The sequence below is a fragment of the Sus scrofa genome, chromosome 13 (genome assembly GCF_000003025.6).
Source record: "Sus scrofa isolate TJ Tabasco breed Duroc chromosome 13, Sscrofa11.1, whole genome shotgun sequence".
In the NCBI taxonomy this organism is placed as follows: domain Eukaryota; kingdom Metazoa; phylum Chordata; class Mammalia; order Artiodactyla; family Suidae; genus Sus; species Sus scrofa.
This window is the reverse complement of record NC_010455.5, coordinates 140,131,053-140,146,076: the sequence shown is the minus strand read 5'-3', so window position 1 is coordinate 140,146,076 and position 15,024 is coordinate 140,131,053. Positions and strand designations below refer to the sequence as shown.

The 15,024-nt window shown below is 41.7% G+C and overlaps 1 protein-coding gene across 4 annotated transcripts in view; it reads right to left on the bottom strand.

The window, feature by feature from the left end:
* Nucleotides 1-9,968, bottom strand: part of GSK3B (glycogen synthase kinase 3 beta) — a 234,089-nt gene extending 224,121 nt beyond the window's left edge. For 3 of the 4 annotated variants that reach the window (XM_021068185.1, XM_021068182.1, XM_021068187.1), the window contains exon 1: nt 8,788-9,968. In XM_021068185.1, the coding sequence (XP_020923844.1) occupies nt 8,788-8,875 (88 nt within the window). In that variant the 5' untranslated portion in view covers nt 8,876-9,968. 4 annotated transcript variants of the gene reach the window in all.

Here is a 15,024-nt window from a genome sequence, read left to right as displayed (position 1 = left end):
CTTAAATGACTTCACGCAGTGCCTTCTAAGCATTCTGCAAACAGAAGTGAAGGGCATGTCAAAATCCAAACACCAACTCCATGTAAAGCACAAAAAAAAAAAAAAAAAGACAACTGTTGCTGAGTTGCTGAGATGACTGTTGCTGAATAATATATACAGATGAACTATGGAAGAAAGAGTTGGAAATGATACTCTGGGCTAGCATACTGAAGTCTTTTAGTACCTTTATCTGTTATCACTGAAAGCCAACTAGAGTTGGTCAACCAGACAGAGATGACCCAGTTTTCTTCCTCATCACTTCAGTACCCAAGAAATTAGAGACTGTCTGATGCAGTGAAGAGTTACTACAGAACCTCAGCTATTCAGAAGAGACTTTCCTGCCCGCCCCCTGTCCTTTTAAAAGAGAGTGAAGTTAGTATAATTTAACTTTTTCTAGGTCAACATTTTGAACAATTATCAGAGTGATGTCCCCTGGAGCAGTGTAAGCCTACACTAAGTAATCCCAATATGCCTATTTTCCTGAATTGTCTGCCTATACTTTTTAGAAGGTGTAATGCTTAGTATCAGTGTACATTCATTCCCTTCTAATTTACAGTTAAAAAAAAAAAAAAAAAAAAAAAAAAAAGACAACTAGGAGCTTCCTTTGTGGCTCAGCGGATTAAGGACCCAACATAGTCTCCATGAGGATGCAGGTTCAATCTCTGGCCTCACTCAGTAGGTTAAGGATCTGGTGTTGCCACAAACTGCAGCATAGGTCACAGATGCAGCTAGGACGGTGTTGCTGTGGCTGTGGGGTAGGCCTCAGCTGCAGCTCCAATCTGACTCCTAGCCTGGGAACTCCCATATGCCACAGGTGCGGCCTTAAAAAGAAAGAAAAAAAAATTTTTTTTTAACTTTAAAAGGCAACTGAATGATTTAGAATTATGTATTAAATTAAAAAAAAAAAAAAAAAAGAACTCCAGGGAGTTCCCTGTTGGCCTAGCAGTTAAGGACCCAGATTTGTCACTGCTGTGGCTCAGTTTTTTTGCTTTTTTTTTTTTGTCTTTTTGCCATTTTCTTGGGCCACTCCCTCGGCATATGGAGGTTCCCAGGCTAGGGGTCCAATCAGAGGTACAGCTGCAGGCCTATGCCATAGCAACTCGGGATCCAAGCCACATCTGCAATCTGCACCACAGCCCACGGCAACGCCGGATCCTTAACCCACTGTGCAAGGCCAGGGATGGAACCCACAACCTCATGGTTCTTAGTTGGATTTGTTAACCACTGAGCCACGACAGGAACTCCCTGTGGCTCAGTTTTGATCCCTTGCCTGGGAACTTCTGCATGCCATAGATGTGGCCAAAAAAGAAAAAAGAACTCTAAATAAAAGCCAAAAAATAGAGAAAAGTGGATACACCATTTGTGTGAGGATTTCAGCTGCTCAGAAGCCTTTCTGGTTTACTTTCTGATTTACTTCCTGATTGTCAAATACTAACCAATTCCAGAAAGACGAAGTTCCAAATAACCCAAATGCACACTGATGCACACTATTATCCTTTAACGAAAAAAAGAAAATCAAAAACTAAACTGTGAAGGCTCACAGTTTCAGACATAACAAGTAGCCAAAAGATACTTAACTGATTGCCTATATACATATAAAAATAATAATTTTAAAAACTTTCATGAACTTTGCTGTCAAATACTGAAAGGAAGAGTAGAACACTTTGAACACTTCACAACCTATAGGAAGAGATGGATAGAAATAATAATCCTTAATAATGGCTAATTTGGAGAATCACATTCTAATATTACCTGGAAAGAATTTACTTATGAACAATCAATTTTACTTATGAACAATCAATACCATTCAATAAAAATTTACTTATGAACAATCAATGCTTTTCAATAAAAATCAGCTCCAACCAAATATGAAACAAAAAAATACCATATATTACTTATTTTTCCTTTTGTGATGGCAGAAGCTCTAATATTTTCATTTTCAATGTTCAAATTAATATGTTTCCTCTGAAATCTTAAAAGAACTGAGCATTTTTTTCCAAAATAAGTATTTAAGTAATTTAAGTATTTGCTAACAGGCATGCCTGAAACTAATTTAAAAAGTAGTACTAATCATGAAAGTCTTACGCAGGCACTGCCAAATTATCAATGAAAAACTATCCTAGAAGCAAAGGGCACTTTAGCTTATCTCTGGAATCCAAGTGTTAAGGTAACAGCAATCCATTCTTTGCAACATTTATAACAAAGAGCAAGAGCTCTAGAATCAGAATGCATGGGTTTCAATTCTAGCAAAGTAACTTTCTGGTCAGGCAATCTTACTCAAGTTGTTTCACCTCTCTAAATCTCATTTACATATCTATAAAGTAGGGATAATAGTATTAGCCACTTTGTAGAGGTGTAATGATTAAAAGAGCTGTTGCATGGGAGTTCCCATTGTGGCACAGCAAAAACGAATCTAATTAGGAACCATGACGTTTCCGTTCATCCCTGACCTTGTTCAGTGGGTTAAGGATCTAGCATTGCCATGAGCGGTGGTGTAGGTCGCAGATGTGGCTTGGATCCCTCATTGCTGTGGTTGTGGTGTAGGTCGGCAGCCGCAGCTCCAATTAAACCCCTAACCTGGGAACCTCCATATGCCAAGGGTGCAGCCCTAAAAAGACCAAAAAAAAAAAAAAAGACCTGTTGCAGGTAAAGAATTCGGCAGAGTTCTTATTAGCATGTAGTAAACATGCAATGGGTATATCACATGTCAATCTCATTATTCATGGCCCCTTTCTATTAAAGCAACCTAAGCTTCCTAAGCCAAGAAATTCAACAGGATACAATTAATAGTAATGGAAAAATGAAGTATTAATGTTATGCTTTTCACCAATGTTACTAATATTTTTGCCTGTTTACCTAACATCTCTCTGGCTTTAGAGCATGCTCATTCAATCCTCAGTCTGTAAATTCATTTAAATTATACCATTATTGAAAATACGAGTTTGTAGAAAAATAGTGCCTCCTTTGTCACAAATGTTTACTTTTTATTATTAAAATGATTTGAAAGGACATTCAAGAAATTAACAACTGCAGACTATGTCAACAAGGGAATACGTTAAAGGCTCACATTTGTGCCATTGTTGGCCATGGTATCATAGACACAAAAGGAAAAGTTGGTTTGGCAGAATTTGTTTCAAAATAAGCAAATATCACTGCTTCAATCTGATCTAAGGAAACTTCAACTGCAAACCAGCAATAATGGAAAAAAATCATTATAAAAGGATGATTTTATAATCATCAGAATTTCAACCTGCATACCCTTTGAAAGTAAACCTTTCTTCCCAAAACATGAGCAAAAGTGACAAAGGAAACTGCAAACTAAAAATCCAAATCTAAAAAGCTGTGTCTTTATATCTTGTGCCAGACCAAGCATATTACAAACACGGGTACAAACTGAAATAATTTACTGAATGTCCATTACGTGCTAAATATTAACTTATTTTTTAAAACTAGAATAAAAAAATAATAAATAGACAGAATATATATCCCTTGGAATTGCCTGGTGGCCTAGCAGTTAAGGATCTGGTATTGCCACTGCCATAGCTTGGGCCACTATTGTGGCAAGAGTTTGATCCCTGGCCCAGGAATGGCCAAAAAAAAAAAGAATAAATATCTCTTTATCCTTTATCATAATAGCAGGAACTCTTGGGAAAACAAATTATTCTCCTTTAACTCCACTGTCAGTTTTTCCTTGCTGCTCTATTCACACAGGTCTTCAAATAATTTCTACATCGCACTCAATCATTTTCAAAGATAATTTATATAACAAGAAAGATCTATATTACCCAAGATAGAAGCAAAAATTGCAACCTCTACTTTAAAACCAATGAACCATGAAAATACTTCTATCTTTAAATATCACACAAGATTCCCTCTCCACCCCCCCACACACAAAAAAAGGCTAGAAAATGATGCTAAACATTCCAACAAATTCATTTATTCATGGTGATTATGTCCTTAGTAGAACAATATTTAGGAAATCAGGTTGGTCCTGTTAATACCAGCATATAATTCCATCACACTCACGTGCTCTGCCCCTCTATTCTCTGTTGCAGGGTGGAGCATCACAAGAGACACAGCAGTCCCACAGCTTGCCCCATCCCATCCCTGTGCAACAATCCCAAGAGTGTATGGAACTGTGGCACCAGGGTCAGCACAGGCAAGTGTGGAACACTTCCAACAAGTATGGAACTGTGGCACCAGCGTCAGCACAGGCATTTCACTGCCTTCTCTAAACATAAAGCACACACAAAAGTAGAGCTCGATGGTCTCAACATCTGCTGCTGACACAAAAAACTCTAGAGTCCCCAGTATTGATGCCTCTTCAAAACAGTATCTCACACCTGCAACCCAAGTCCAAAACAAGGGGCAGCCAGCACAAGGTACAAGTATACACTGATTTTCAGCTGAACTATTCCAGTGAAATGAGAAATGTCACCTATTTTCTAAATGCAATTCCCAATCATAAATCGATATGTGACTCTCTGAGGTGCCTTGAAGTTTTTGCCTAGTACCTGCAATTTAGAGTTATTTCACAATCAGCATTCTAGAAGTGCAAGTGACAAGAGAGCATGCAATTGAACCTATGAAGGTTTAGTGTTTTAACAACTCTGGAAAGGTCTGATGGGGAAAGGAATGAAAATAAAGTTCTGGTTTTCAGTTTCACACATGAGCTCTCTTCCACATTAACATGGACAATCCAGAAATAGGCTAAATTCTAATAACCTAATTTTTATATGTGTCACAGAGAGATTAAACTCCCTTAAGAATAAAGAAACTCTAGGTTGACACCTGCTCTTTGATTTTAGTCACCATACAGCTAAGTACTGCACAGTTAAGGTGCAACTACTATCAATTATTCTCTCTTCACTAAAAAAAAAATCTTGATCTATAAAGGTTGCATGAGGAAGTAAGTGATACTCATTGTCTTAGCTGGACAACTAGTTAAATTTCCACTAATAGTTTACCAAAAGGATTATTACTAATGGTTTAACCAAAGACCATCCCTTACTATCTTTATTTTGAGTAAAATACCATATGATTCTACAGAAGAACTGTATAGCTATTAACACTTATTTACTAACACTTGAATCTGGAAGTGGATCCAAAAACAGGTTTCACCAAAGGAAAAAAAAAAAAATTCAAATATACTGATTTAAACTGGGATGAATGCTTAACTCAACAAAAAAAGGCAAAAAAATACTTACAAAATCAACTTTTAATTTCTGGTAAAGTCTGCATATTACCATTATTTTAAATGCAAGGTTTACCTAAGAATGACAATTATTTCTGCAAAACAAGTTTAAAAGATTAAAGGCTGTATAAAATATCTAAATTTTTCATGTCACAGTTTAGTCCAAAAAGTATTTTCTTCGTTTTCGAATAAATTACCATCAGGTATACCAACCTAGGCATAACTTAGGTTTCAAGTGTGAGACTTTTCAATCTACATAAAGAATTATTTTCTTTTTTAGGACTTTAAATAGAAAGCATTTAAATAAAAACCTTTAGTTTACTACTCCCAAAAATAAATCTGACATTTTTAGGTGAAGAAAAATTAGAAACAGTGCAGTCAATAGACTGGAAATTTAAATGTCGTTGCCAGTAACTGCTGTCTGTTGAATTTCAAGGAAACCTATTGTATATTAAATTTTTAAAAAGTGAACTCATCTACCCTCTCATCTCATCACTTTCTCAGCTTTCCCATTACAATCAACAATATAACTCGGCGGTCAAGTCTCCCAGACAAATAACATCAGAATTTATTTTTAACTCCTGACTCCTTCCCAAATATTCCCCTTCAAACCAATCGAAAGTTCTGCCAGTTCTTCATTCACATTGTTTCTCAAATGCGTTCTTTTCATCACATTTTCACATTTTACTTTATATTCTCTCATTATTCACAACATACCCCACTACTCCTACTACTCCCTAAAAAGGCTCTTATATCTCTACTCTAATCCAACAACTCAGCTGCCCAAATCATCCTCAATTGTTTTTCCCTGCTTTTTAGGGCGGCACCCGCAGCAGATGGAGGTTCCCAGGCTAGGGGTCCAATCCGAGCTACAGCTGCCAGCCTACACCACAGCCACAGCCACACCAGATCCGAGCCTCATCTGAGACCTACACCACAGCTCACGACGTCACCAGATACTTAACCCCCTGATCGAGGCCAAGGATCAAACCTGCAACCTCATGGTTCCTAGTCGGATTGGTTTCTGCTGCACAGCGACAGGAACTCCCCATCTTCAAATATTTTATTCAGCAACCTCCAGTAAATTCCAAACTTTTAGAGGCTCCCTCTGACCTCCATCAATGAATGTTAACACATTTCTCAAATTCTCTTATTTTCCTATTTAGGCCCCTTTAAATTCAGATTTAACAATCCGCTTTTATAAATTAATTGAAATTAATCAAAACTTGTTGATCTGTCATACAAAAATCACCACCTCTGTGCCTCTCTTCATTCCTTCCATCTAGAATCCTTTATGCTTCTCTGTCAATTCAAGTTACAGCCTCCTTTAACCCCTGTCTTAAAAGACACCTCTACAGGAAGTCTATCCTCTCCAACCCATTTACCTCAACCCTTTATTTTTTTTAATCCCTATGTACAAAGCTTTCTATTTGTATTTACATAATCTTGTAGTCATCATGATACTGTTTTCACATTTTGTCCCATACAAACTAAACAACTACCTCAACAACTAAATGATAAGCTTTTCAGGTTAACGTCTATAATTTTTTATGTATCCCTCTTTTGAACAGGAGTCTTTTGGAACACCAGCACTCTAATGCTTAACTACTCCCCTTTCTTCTAAAACATCTTTAAAATTAAGATTGTCAAAAACACATAATTAGCACTGAACTCCAACTTTTTAAATGTTAAGTTGCTGCATGAAGTAATAAAAAAGACACTTTAACTCACACACTTTGCAAGAATTACTCCATTCTCAATCAACACCCACACTATCAAGAATTAAAGCGTCATTTTCAAAGAGAATCCTGGAAACAAAATGAAGTCCCAAATTTTAATATTATAAGCTATTGTTTTGCTCTCTGAAATAGATCTAATAAATTAATTACCTAAAATTGATTATGAGGAGTTTTTTAACTAAGATGAAAAACATACTAACACTCCAGTACCACAATAGGCTCTTAAGTAGCTATTAAAAGATTTGCTTCATCATAGCTGAAAACTACCCCAGAATTTTAAAATATTCCTCTCAAATGACCCCATGAAGTGCTTAGAAAGCTTGACCATTCCCTGAAAGATGCATCATCAGCTTCCCTCTTCACATACCCTGCATTCTCAACTAGCTAGTCACCAAAAAAAAATTTAACTCTCAAAAAAAAAAAAAAAAAAAAATCTACCATTCAGCTATTACCTTGGACTACACTGTCTTAGGCAAGCTCCAAAGGCCAACATGAATCAAATCCTGGGTTCAATTAAGAGTGATTATATTATGCTGTTTAAGGATATAATCAATTTCACATAACAGCATATACTTTAAAAAAAAAAATCTCAGTTCAATTCTCTCCTTCTTCTAGGCAACCAAATAGTTTTTCGTTGTCCTCATCATGCCCCTTTCTTGAGAAATAAGGAAACAGAATAGATATTTTTGTCAAATTCTGAAAGTACGTTTAAATAAACTCTTTAAATTCCACATAAACAGAGATACACAGGAACATCTGACACTTAGTGTACCACTCAACTAGACTTTTCTGCACAAATCTAGCAAGAGGGTCCAGTCTAGTAATAACCCTGAACAGAGCCCAAATTATACCCTATTATATCCAGGACCACAGCATTCTGCAAAACCTATGATGAAAAGGTCTAAATCCATATTCCTCTAACTGGATAGTCTTACCTAAAGAAAACCAATGCAAGAGTATTTTAAACAGTCTTAAGAAGGGACCCCTGAACTTTACATCATTTAGCATGTATGGAATGCAATGGCATCCCCAAAACTGATATATGGAGGGTCAGTGACAGTTAACATTCAACTCAGTATCTGACAACATGACAATACAAATCTCGATCAAAACCAGGACCTACTTCCAAGTTACCTTTTGATTAAATATTAACTCTATAGTGGTAGACTTAAAACAATGCATGTTGAGATACTACTGCTACTGAGTATCAACCTCACGGGTCCCTTCTAAGAGGAGGAATCAATGCTTGCCTGGAAATGTGAAAGTGGTCACTGAGCAAGTTCATCTCTGGATTAAGAACAAATGCGTTGTACAGTCACAAAGGCAAGAAAGAACTGTTAAGAGACTGTGACATTTAGCTCCTCTATTAAGTGTACAAAACTATGATAACCCCTGAGATCTGAGCTAACTATCCCTTGTTCCTAAAGACACACTGCAAAAGCACATAATGGTTTATGAATCTTGTCCTTCGCTTTATTCATGAGAATGAGCCAAGTAAACACTTCCATCACTATTTTAAGATGGAAATAAGTCAACCGCTTGATAAAGCTGGCAAGAAAACTATAAGAAATATTTCAAGTCAAATCATCCAAATAAAAATCATATTCCCTCTATTCAAGGTTAATGAGACCGGGGGAGGGAGTATGGGAGGAGAAAAGAGGGAGCTGCCTCATCCTTGACAGAAGACAGGTTTCTGCCCTTTTCCATTATCTCTGATTGTTATATCAGACATCATATTTTAAGATCCTGGTATTTCAAAGTCTCTTATTTAAAGGGTGAGGTGGAGAAAGAGTGTAAAATAAAATCAATACTCACTGCTAACTTTCATGCTGCCAAAAGCTGAAGGCTGCTGCACTGGCTTGCAGCTCTCCGCAAAGGAGGTGGTTCTGGGCCGCCCTGACATGATCACTGTCTTCCCGAATCACCTTCTTTTCCTTCCTTCCTCCTCTTCTTCCTTTTGTTTTATGTTGGGGTGTTAGGTTAATGATAAACGCAGCATTAAGTTCTCCCACAGGAAAAAAAAAAAGACTTCGTCCTCTTGGCTCTTCACTCCTTTTGTATAGCGACAAAAAAATGCGAGCGATGTATTTCTCCTTGAAGACAGATCAGTACGGATATTTAACATATAGATGATCTGGGACTGGGGAAAAAAAAAATACAATTCTCTCCCCTCCCTTTCCTTGGAGGGTAGAAATGGGTGGGAGGTCCTAAAAAATATGTATCACGTGAAACGGGGGCAAATACTTGATTGAAAATAAGTACTTTGAATATTATATTTTCCTCAGGGATTTTTTTTCCGAGTCAATGAAGAAGGGAAGCGGCGGAAGGATCACGAGTCTCACGCTTGAAAAGAAGGGGGGATGGGAAGGAGGGAGGGAGCGGGAGGGGGTGGCTCGGAGATGCGACGGGAAACGCTGCGGCTCCGGCAGCGGCGGGATCCGGCGGGCTGACGGCTGGGGCCCGGCGAACTGGAAGGCGGCGGAGTCGCGAGTCAGTCAGAGGCGGGCGGTGGCGGCGGCTCCTCTCCTCATTGCGCCAGGAGCAGCTGCAGGCGGCGGCTGGATCCAGCGGCCATGGCGGCGGCGGTGGCGGAGGCAGCTCCCTTCAGACCCCAGGCAGCGGCTCCTCGACTGCTCCCCATACGCCGGGGACATGGGAACCCGGCAACCGCTTCCGTCCCTCGGGGCCCCCTCCCCCGTCCACGGCACCGGCGCGACCGCCCTCCCTCCCGCCCCTCGCCTCTGCTCGGTCTCGCTCAGGAAGTGTCCGCGCTTTGCCCCCAGCCCGAAGCCCTGTCAGTGGCTGCGGGGCCGGCTCCTCCTCGCTTCCTTCCTTCCTTTGTCACTCGGGCCCGGGCGGCGGCGGCGGCGGCGGCGGCGGCGGCGGCAGCGGCGGCGGCAGCAGCAGCGAAAGCCCGCATTCGCCCGGGTCGGGGGCTGTTCTGTGTGAGGAGTGCCGTCTGCGCAGCCGCCTAGCTCTTCCCCAACCCCTCCCCCCTCCTACTCGTCCTCCGCCTCCTTCCTCCCCCACCCAGCCTTACACCGCCCAGCGCCCCTCCGCCCGCGTAACAGGCGTCTGAGAATTGCCGGCCGAGCCCGGCGCCCGCCCCCTTCGGCAGGGGAGCCGAAGCCCGAGCGGAGCCAATCACGGACGTCGTTTGTTTGCGGCTCCTCCCGGAAAAAGCCGATCGGCCAGAGGAGCCAATTAGAAAGTACCACTGGAAATCACGCCCAAGGGCGGAAAGTGCCGAAGATAGCCGACCGAGAAGAAGATGGGTTGGAGTGATACTGTGGCTGGCTGGAGGAGAAATTCGACAATGGCAGCAGCGGCCAATCAGAGTCGCCGGCTCTCACGAAAAAGCTTGAAGAGTTAAGAACTGTGAAGCCGGGAGTTGCTGGTGAAACCGCAAGGCTGGGAGCTGCAACCGCTTTGTAATTGGCCAAAACTCCGCTGGGAGTGTACCTCCCTTGGTGATTGGTGAAGAGAATGGGGCTTCCGAGGACAGTCTGACCAGTCAGGACGTCTCCTCCCTGGCCAAGGTGGGGAGAAGTAGAAAGCGAAGGGAGGGCTCTATAAAGCGCCTTCTCATTGGTCTCAAGCTTTGGAGCTGGAGTGGGGGCAAAAGGGAAAAGGAGGGAGACCGAAAGCGGTAGCAGTAGCCAATCGGCACTCACTGCCCTCCAATCGCGAGACCTAGCTGCAGTGTGATTGGCCTTCGGCCTCGGCGGCGGTCCCGGCAGCCGGGAGAAGCGCGTCTGGGGTTGTGGTGGATGGTCAGACAGGCTTGCCTGTGGCTACTCGCAGCCTGTGTGAAAACCGCAGATAGCGCGAGCCCTTCGCCCGCCAGTGGGAAACTGCTGCAGTCAGCCGGTCGGGGCTCGGAGCGCTCAAGCGAACTGAGGGTTTAAGGGCTCTCTCCCCCTCCCGACTACAGGCTCCCGGCGGGGCGGGGCTCATGTGCGCACAAGGTTTCCCTCCGCTGGGGAGAGCGCGTCTCCAGTGCCAGCTACTTCCCCGAAAGGCCCGGACGGATTCAGTGTGCTTCCAGGCAGGGGTGCGAGTTCTCAAACGCTAAATTGAGAACAAAGCTTCCACCTCTGCGCGGCCGCGCCCCGCCCAAACGCGAAGGCCAGTGATAGGAGTGAGGCCGACAGCCCCGCGCGCGGGCGCGCCCAGGCCCGACCTTCCAGAAACGCCCCTGAGAAATGAGCTCATGGTGGCTGCGCGCGCTCCTCGGGCGCGACTGCCCTCAGCGAAATGGGCCCGAGAGCAGGTGAGGGGAAGTGCAGTCAGGCCGGATATCCTGAAGTCCCTGAGGAAACGGGGAGTCAGAATAGCCCTCCACAGTTTGGGTTCTTTGGAAGTAGGGTGATCTATAAACTAAGCGGTCTTCACACGTGGACCAGTGTTCAGATTGCTATAGTTTGCCTAAGGACAGTGAGGTATGGCTACGTCAGGATAGCAAAAAAGGTAGACTGGACAGTTGCCATCCTTATTTAATTCCGTGGTCCCTGTAGTTTCCACCTGCAGAGTCATCCCTTTCTGTTAAGATGCTGTCACTAGAGAGCACATGTGAAAATACCCATACTTGATCAGATTAACCAGCTATTGCTTTGGAAAACTGTTGAGGAACTTGGGACTAAAGTAGGCTTTAATGGGGGACAGGAACGGTCTGCATAGGATTTGCAAACTTAAATATCTACTGGGACCAGGAAATTAATGCAAATCAGTGAAACTAGCCTGGTGTAAGACAATGGCGAGTGATAAGAAATGTGGCGAACTGGAGTGTCGGTGCTGTAACTGAAGGGAGCAGCTGTTCAGCTGTAGCAGATTGTTGCCCTGAGGAATGTGGATCCAGTGTTCTGAGATATTCTGTACTTTTTTTGCCCCAAGAGAAACCCTAAAGTAGGATTTTTGTATGAAATCTGTCAGTTTTTAAATCCATATTTCCAAACCCTGCAGGCCAACTAAGAACATCCCAGGGTAGATGTGGCCAGCATGCGATCAATTTGTAATCTCAAACCTGGTCAGAGGTTTTATAGCTCAGGAGCAGTAGAAGCTCTTGTTCTTTGCAGTGAACACAGAACAGAAGGTCTTTGGATGCCATGGATAAGGGTAAAAAATGTTAAAAGCAAACTCAGTGCATGATAACTTTGTCAAATGACTGTTGCCTCTCCATGCGAGCGATTATGAAAGACCTTTGCCACTACTCCCTAAAATACTGAGGCAAATCTTGAAATCCTGCCTTCCTCTTTACTCCCCAAATTATACCAGCAGGAAAGTTAATAACAAATGTTTAGGTTATACAAATTGAAGCTGTGGCTGTTATTTTGTATATAATAAAGTGCGAAAATGATCTACCTTAAGGTTATGATGAGTAGCTTTACTGTTTCTGCCTTCAAATATTTTGACCTAATACTGTTTAAAATAAAAAATTTTGGAGTTCCTGTTGTGGCTCAGTGGGTTAAGAATCTGACTGGTATCCATGAGGATGCTGGTTAAATATCTCAGTGGGTTAAAGGATCCAGTGTTGCTGTGAGTTTTGATGTAGGTCAAAGACTCAGTGGGATCTGGTGAGGCCAGCAGCTGCAGCTCTGATTGGGCCTCTAGCCTGGGAACTTACATATGCCACCAGTGTGGCCCTAAAAAGACAAAATTATTAATAAATTAACTAATTTTAAAAATCTGACCGAGACGGGGCAGTATTTATAGGGAAAAAAAGTTCATTCTAGAAGTTCCCTTTGTGACTCAGTGGTTAACAAACCTGACTAGTATCCATGAGGACGCCAGCTCAATCCTTGGCCCTGCTCAGTGGGTTAAGGATCCAGCGTTGCCATAAGCTGTGGTATAGGTCGCAGAGGACGCTCGAATCCTGCATTGTTGAGGCTGTGGTGTGGACCAGCAACTGCAACTCAGATTCAACCCCTAGCCTGGGAATCTCCATATGCCGTGGGTGCAGCCCTAAAAAGACAAAAACAAAACAAAACAAAACAAAACAGTTCGGGCCAGAATTAGGATTTAAGGAGGGAGAAGGTTATGAGAAAATATAGAACCGCTGAAATTAACATTCAGTGATTGTTTCTCTAACCTTTCAAACTCTACTTTCCTGCCTGCTGTTAACCACTTATCAGTTTATAATAATTTTAATAATGTTTACTAAGTGTCTATAAAGTGTCAGACACTGTTCTTAAGTGCTTCACACATGCTATCTCAAGTTATAATCCTGTGATGAACTACTATTCTCACCTCCACTTTAAAGATAGGGAAACTGAGAGGCAGAAAGTTGTACTAAGTTACCTAAGGTCCACAGAGCTAAAGTAAGTAGAAACAGAATTCAGATTCCCTGTACTTCTCTCTGAAATAGAGTCCCTACTCCTTCTGACCTTGCTTCATCTTAAAGTCTAAGCATTTGTCTTCAACAGTGTGTGCCTGGTTTGGTTTATAGTGATTTATTTTTCTTTATGGCTCATGAGGCAGTCCCTTACAGAGATCAGGGATCCTGACCCATAGTAACAATTAACCAGAGGATCAGAAAAAGATAAATGTAGGAAAGCTGGGTGATACAGATGATACAGAACAAGTAAGTAGTGCAGTAAGGGGGGGTGGATAAAAGAGGTTGGTGAGCCTGTCCACAAGATAACAGTTATAAATGAAAATACACAATGATCTGGCTTCTGTAGTAATCACAAGTATTTGTATAGTACTTTGCAGTTAGGAAATACTATTATATTAATGAAGTTTACGAAGTACTATCATGAAACTATTACTCTTTTTACATATGCGGAAACTACACAAAATCATTTAACTGCATTTTTAATTGAAACTAGAAGAAAATACATGCAGGTTAAATAATGAAGACAGCAAATAAAATATGAGATACTGTTTATTTAGATGAACCCAGGAGTTCTCTTGTGGCACAGTGGGTGAAGAATCTGGCATTTTCACTGCAGCAGCTTGGGTGAAAGGTTCAGGCTGTGGCCCAGGAACTTCCATGTGCCATAGGCACAGTCAGAAAAATAGATGAACTCAAGAGTCAGTCAGTGCAAATAGAAGTTCATGAGCAAGCTCTGCCTAGGACCTCATTTACTTAGCCAATATGTATATTAAATACCTAAATGTTGTTTGGTGCTGGGCTTCAAAATTTAATAAGATATGGCCTCTGCTCCAGATACTTGCAGTTAGGTACTATGGGATGAAAGAGTTGTTTAGTAATGAACCCTAGGAAAGCCCTCCAATATGAAGGTCAATGTGAAGATTAAGAAGAAGGAAAAATGAATTTACATTTATTGAGTGCCTATTCAATCCTTCCGTAAACACTCAAGAGAAGGGCATTAATAACCCTTTTCTTTTTTCTTTTTTTTTTTTTTTTTTTTTTGTCTTTTTAGGGCCACACCCATGGCATATAGAAGTTCCCGGGCTAGGTGTCAAATCAGAACTGCAGCTGCTGGCCTACACCACAGCCATAGCAGTGTTGGTTAAAGCCTTGTCTGTGACCTACACCACAGCTCACATCAATGCTGGATCCTTAACCCACTGAACAAGACCAGGGATTGAACCCACATCCTCATGGATACTAGTTGGGTTCATTACCACTGAGCCACAGCAGGAACTCCAACCCTTTATTATTTATTTGCTTATTTAATTTTCTTTTGGCTACCCTGGAGTGCATGGAGCTCCCAGGCCAGGGATCAGATCTGAGCTACAATCTTGACCTAAGCCGTAGCTACTTAGCTACTCCAGATTCTTAACCCACTGTGCCAGGCTGAGATTCAAACCTGAGTCCCAACGCTCCCAAGACGCCACCAATTCCCTTGCACCACAGCAGGAGCTCCAATTAACCCTTTTTTTAATAGATGGGGGGAAAATTAGCAGTAAGTAGATTGCTCATGGTCACACAATTAGAAAATGGCATTAGCTGGGATGGAATCTACAGCCATGTCTATTTGATCCAGACTTTCTTCTAGATCACTCTGCCTTCCATCAAAAATTAACATTGTTTATCCCATGTATGTAAAATTATATTAAAACAAATTAAAATCTGTATAAAATTAT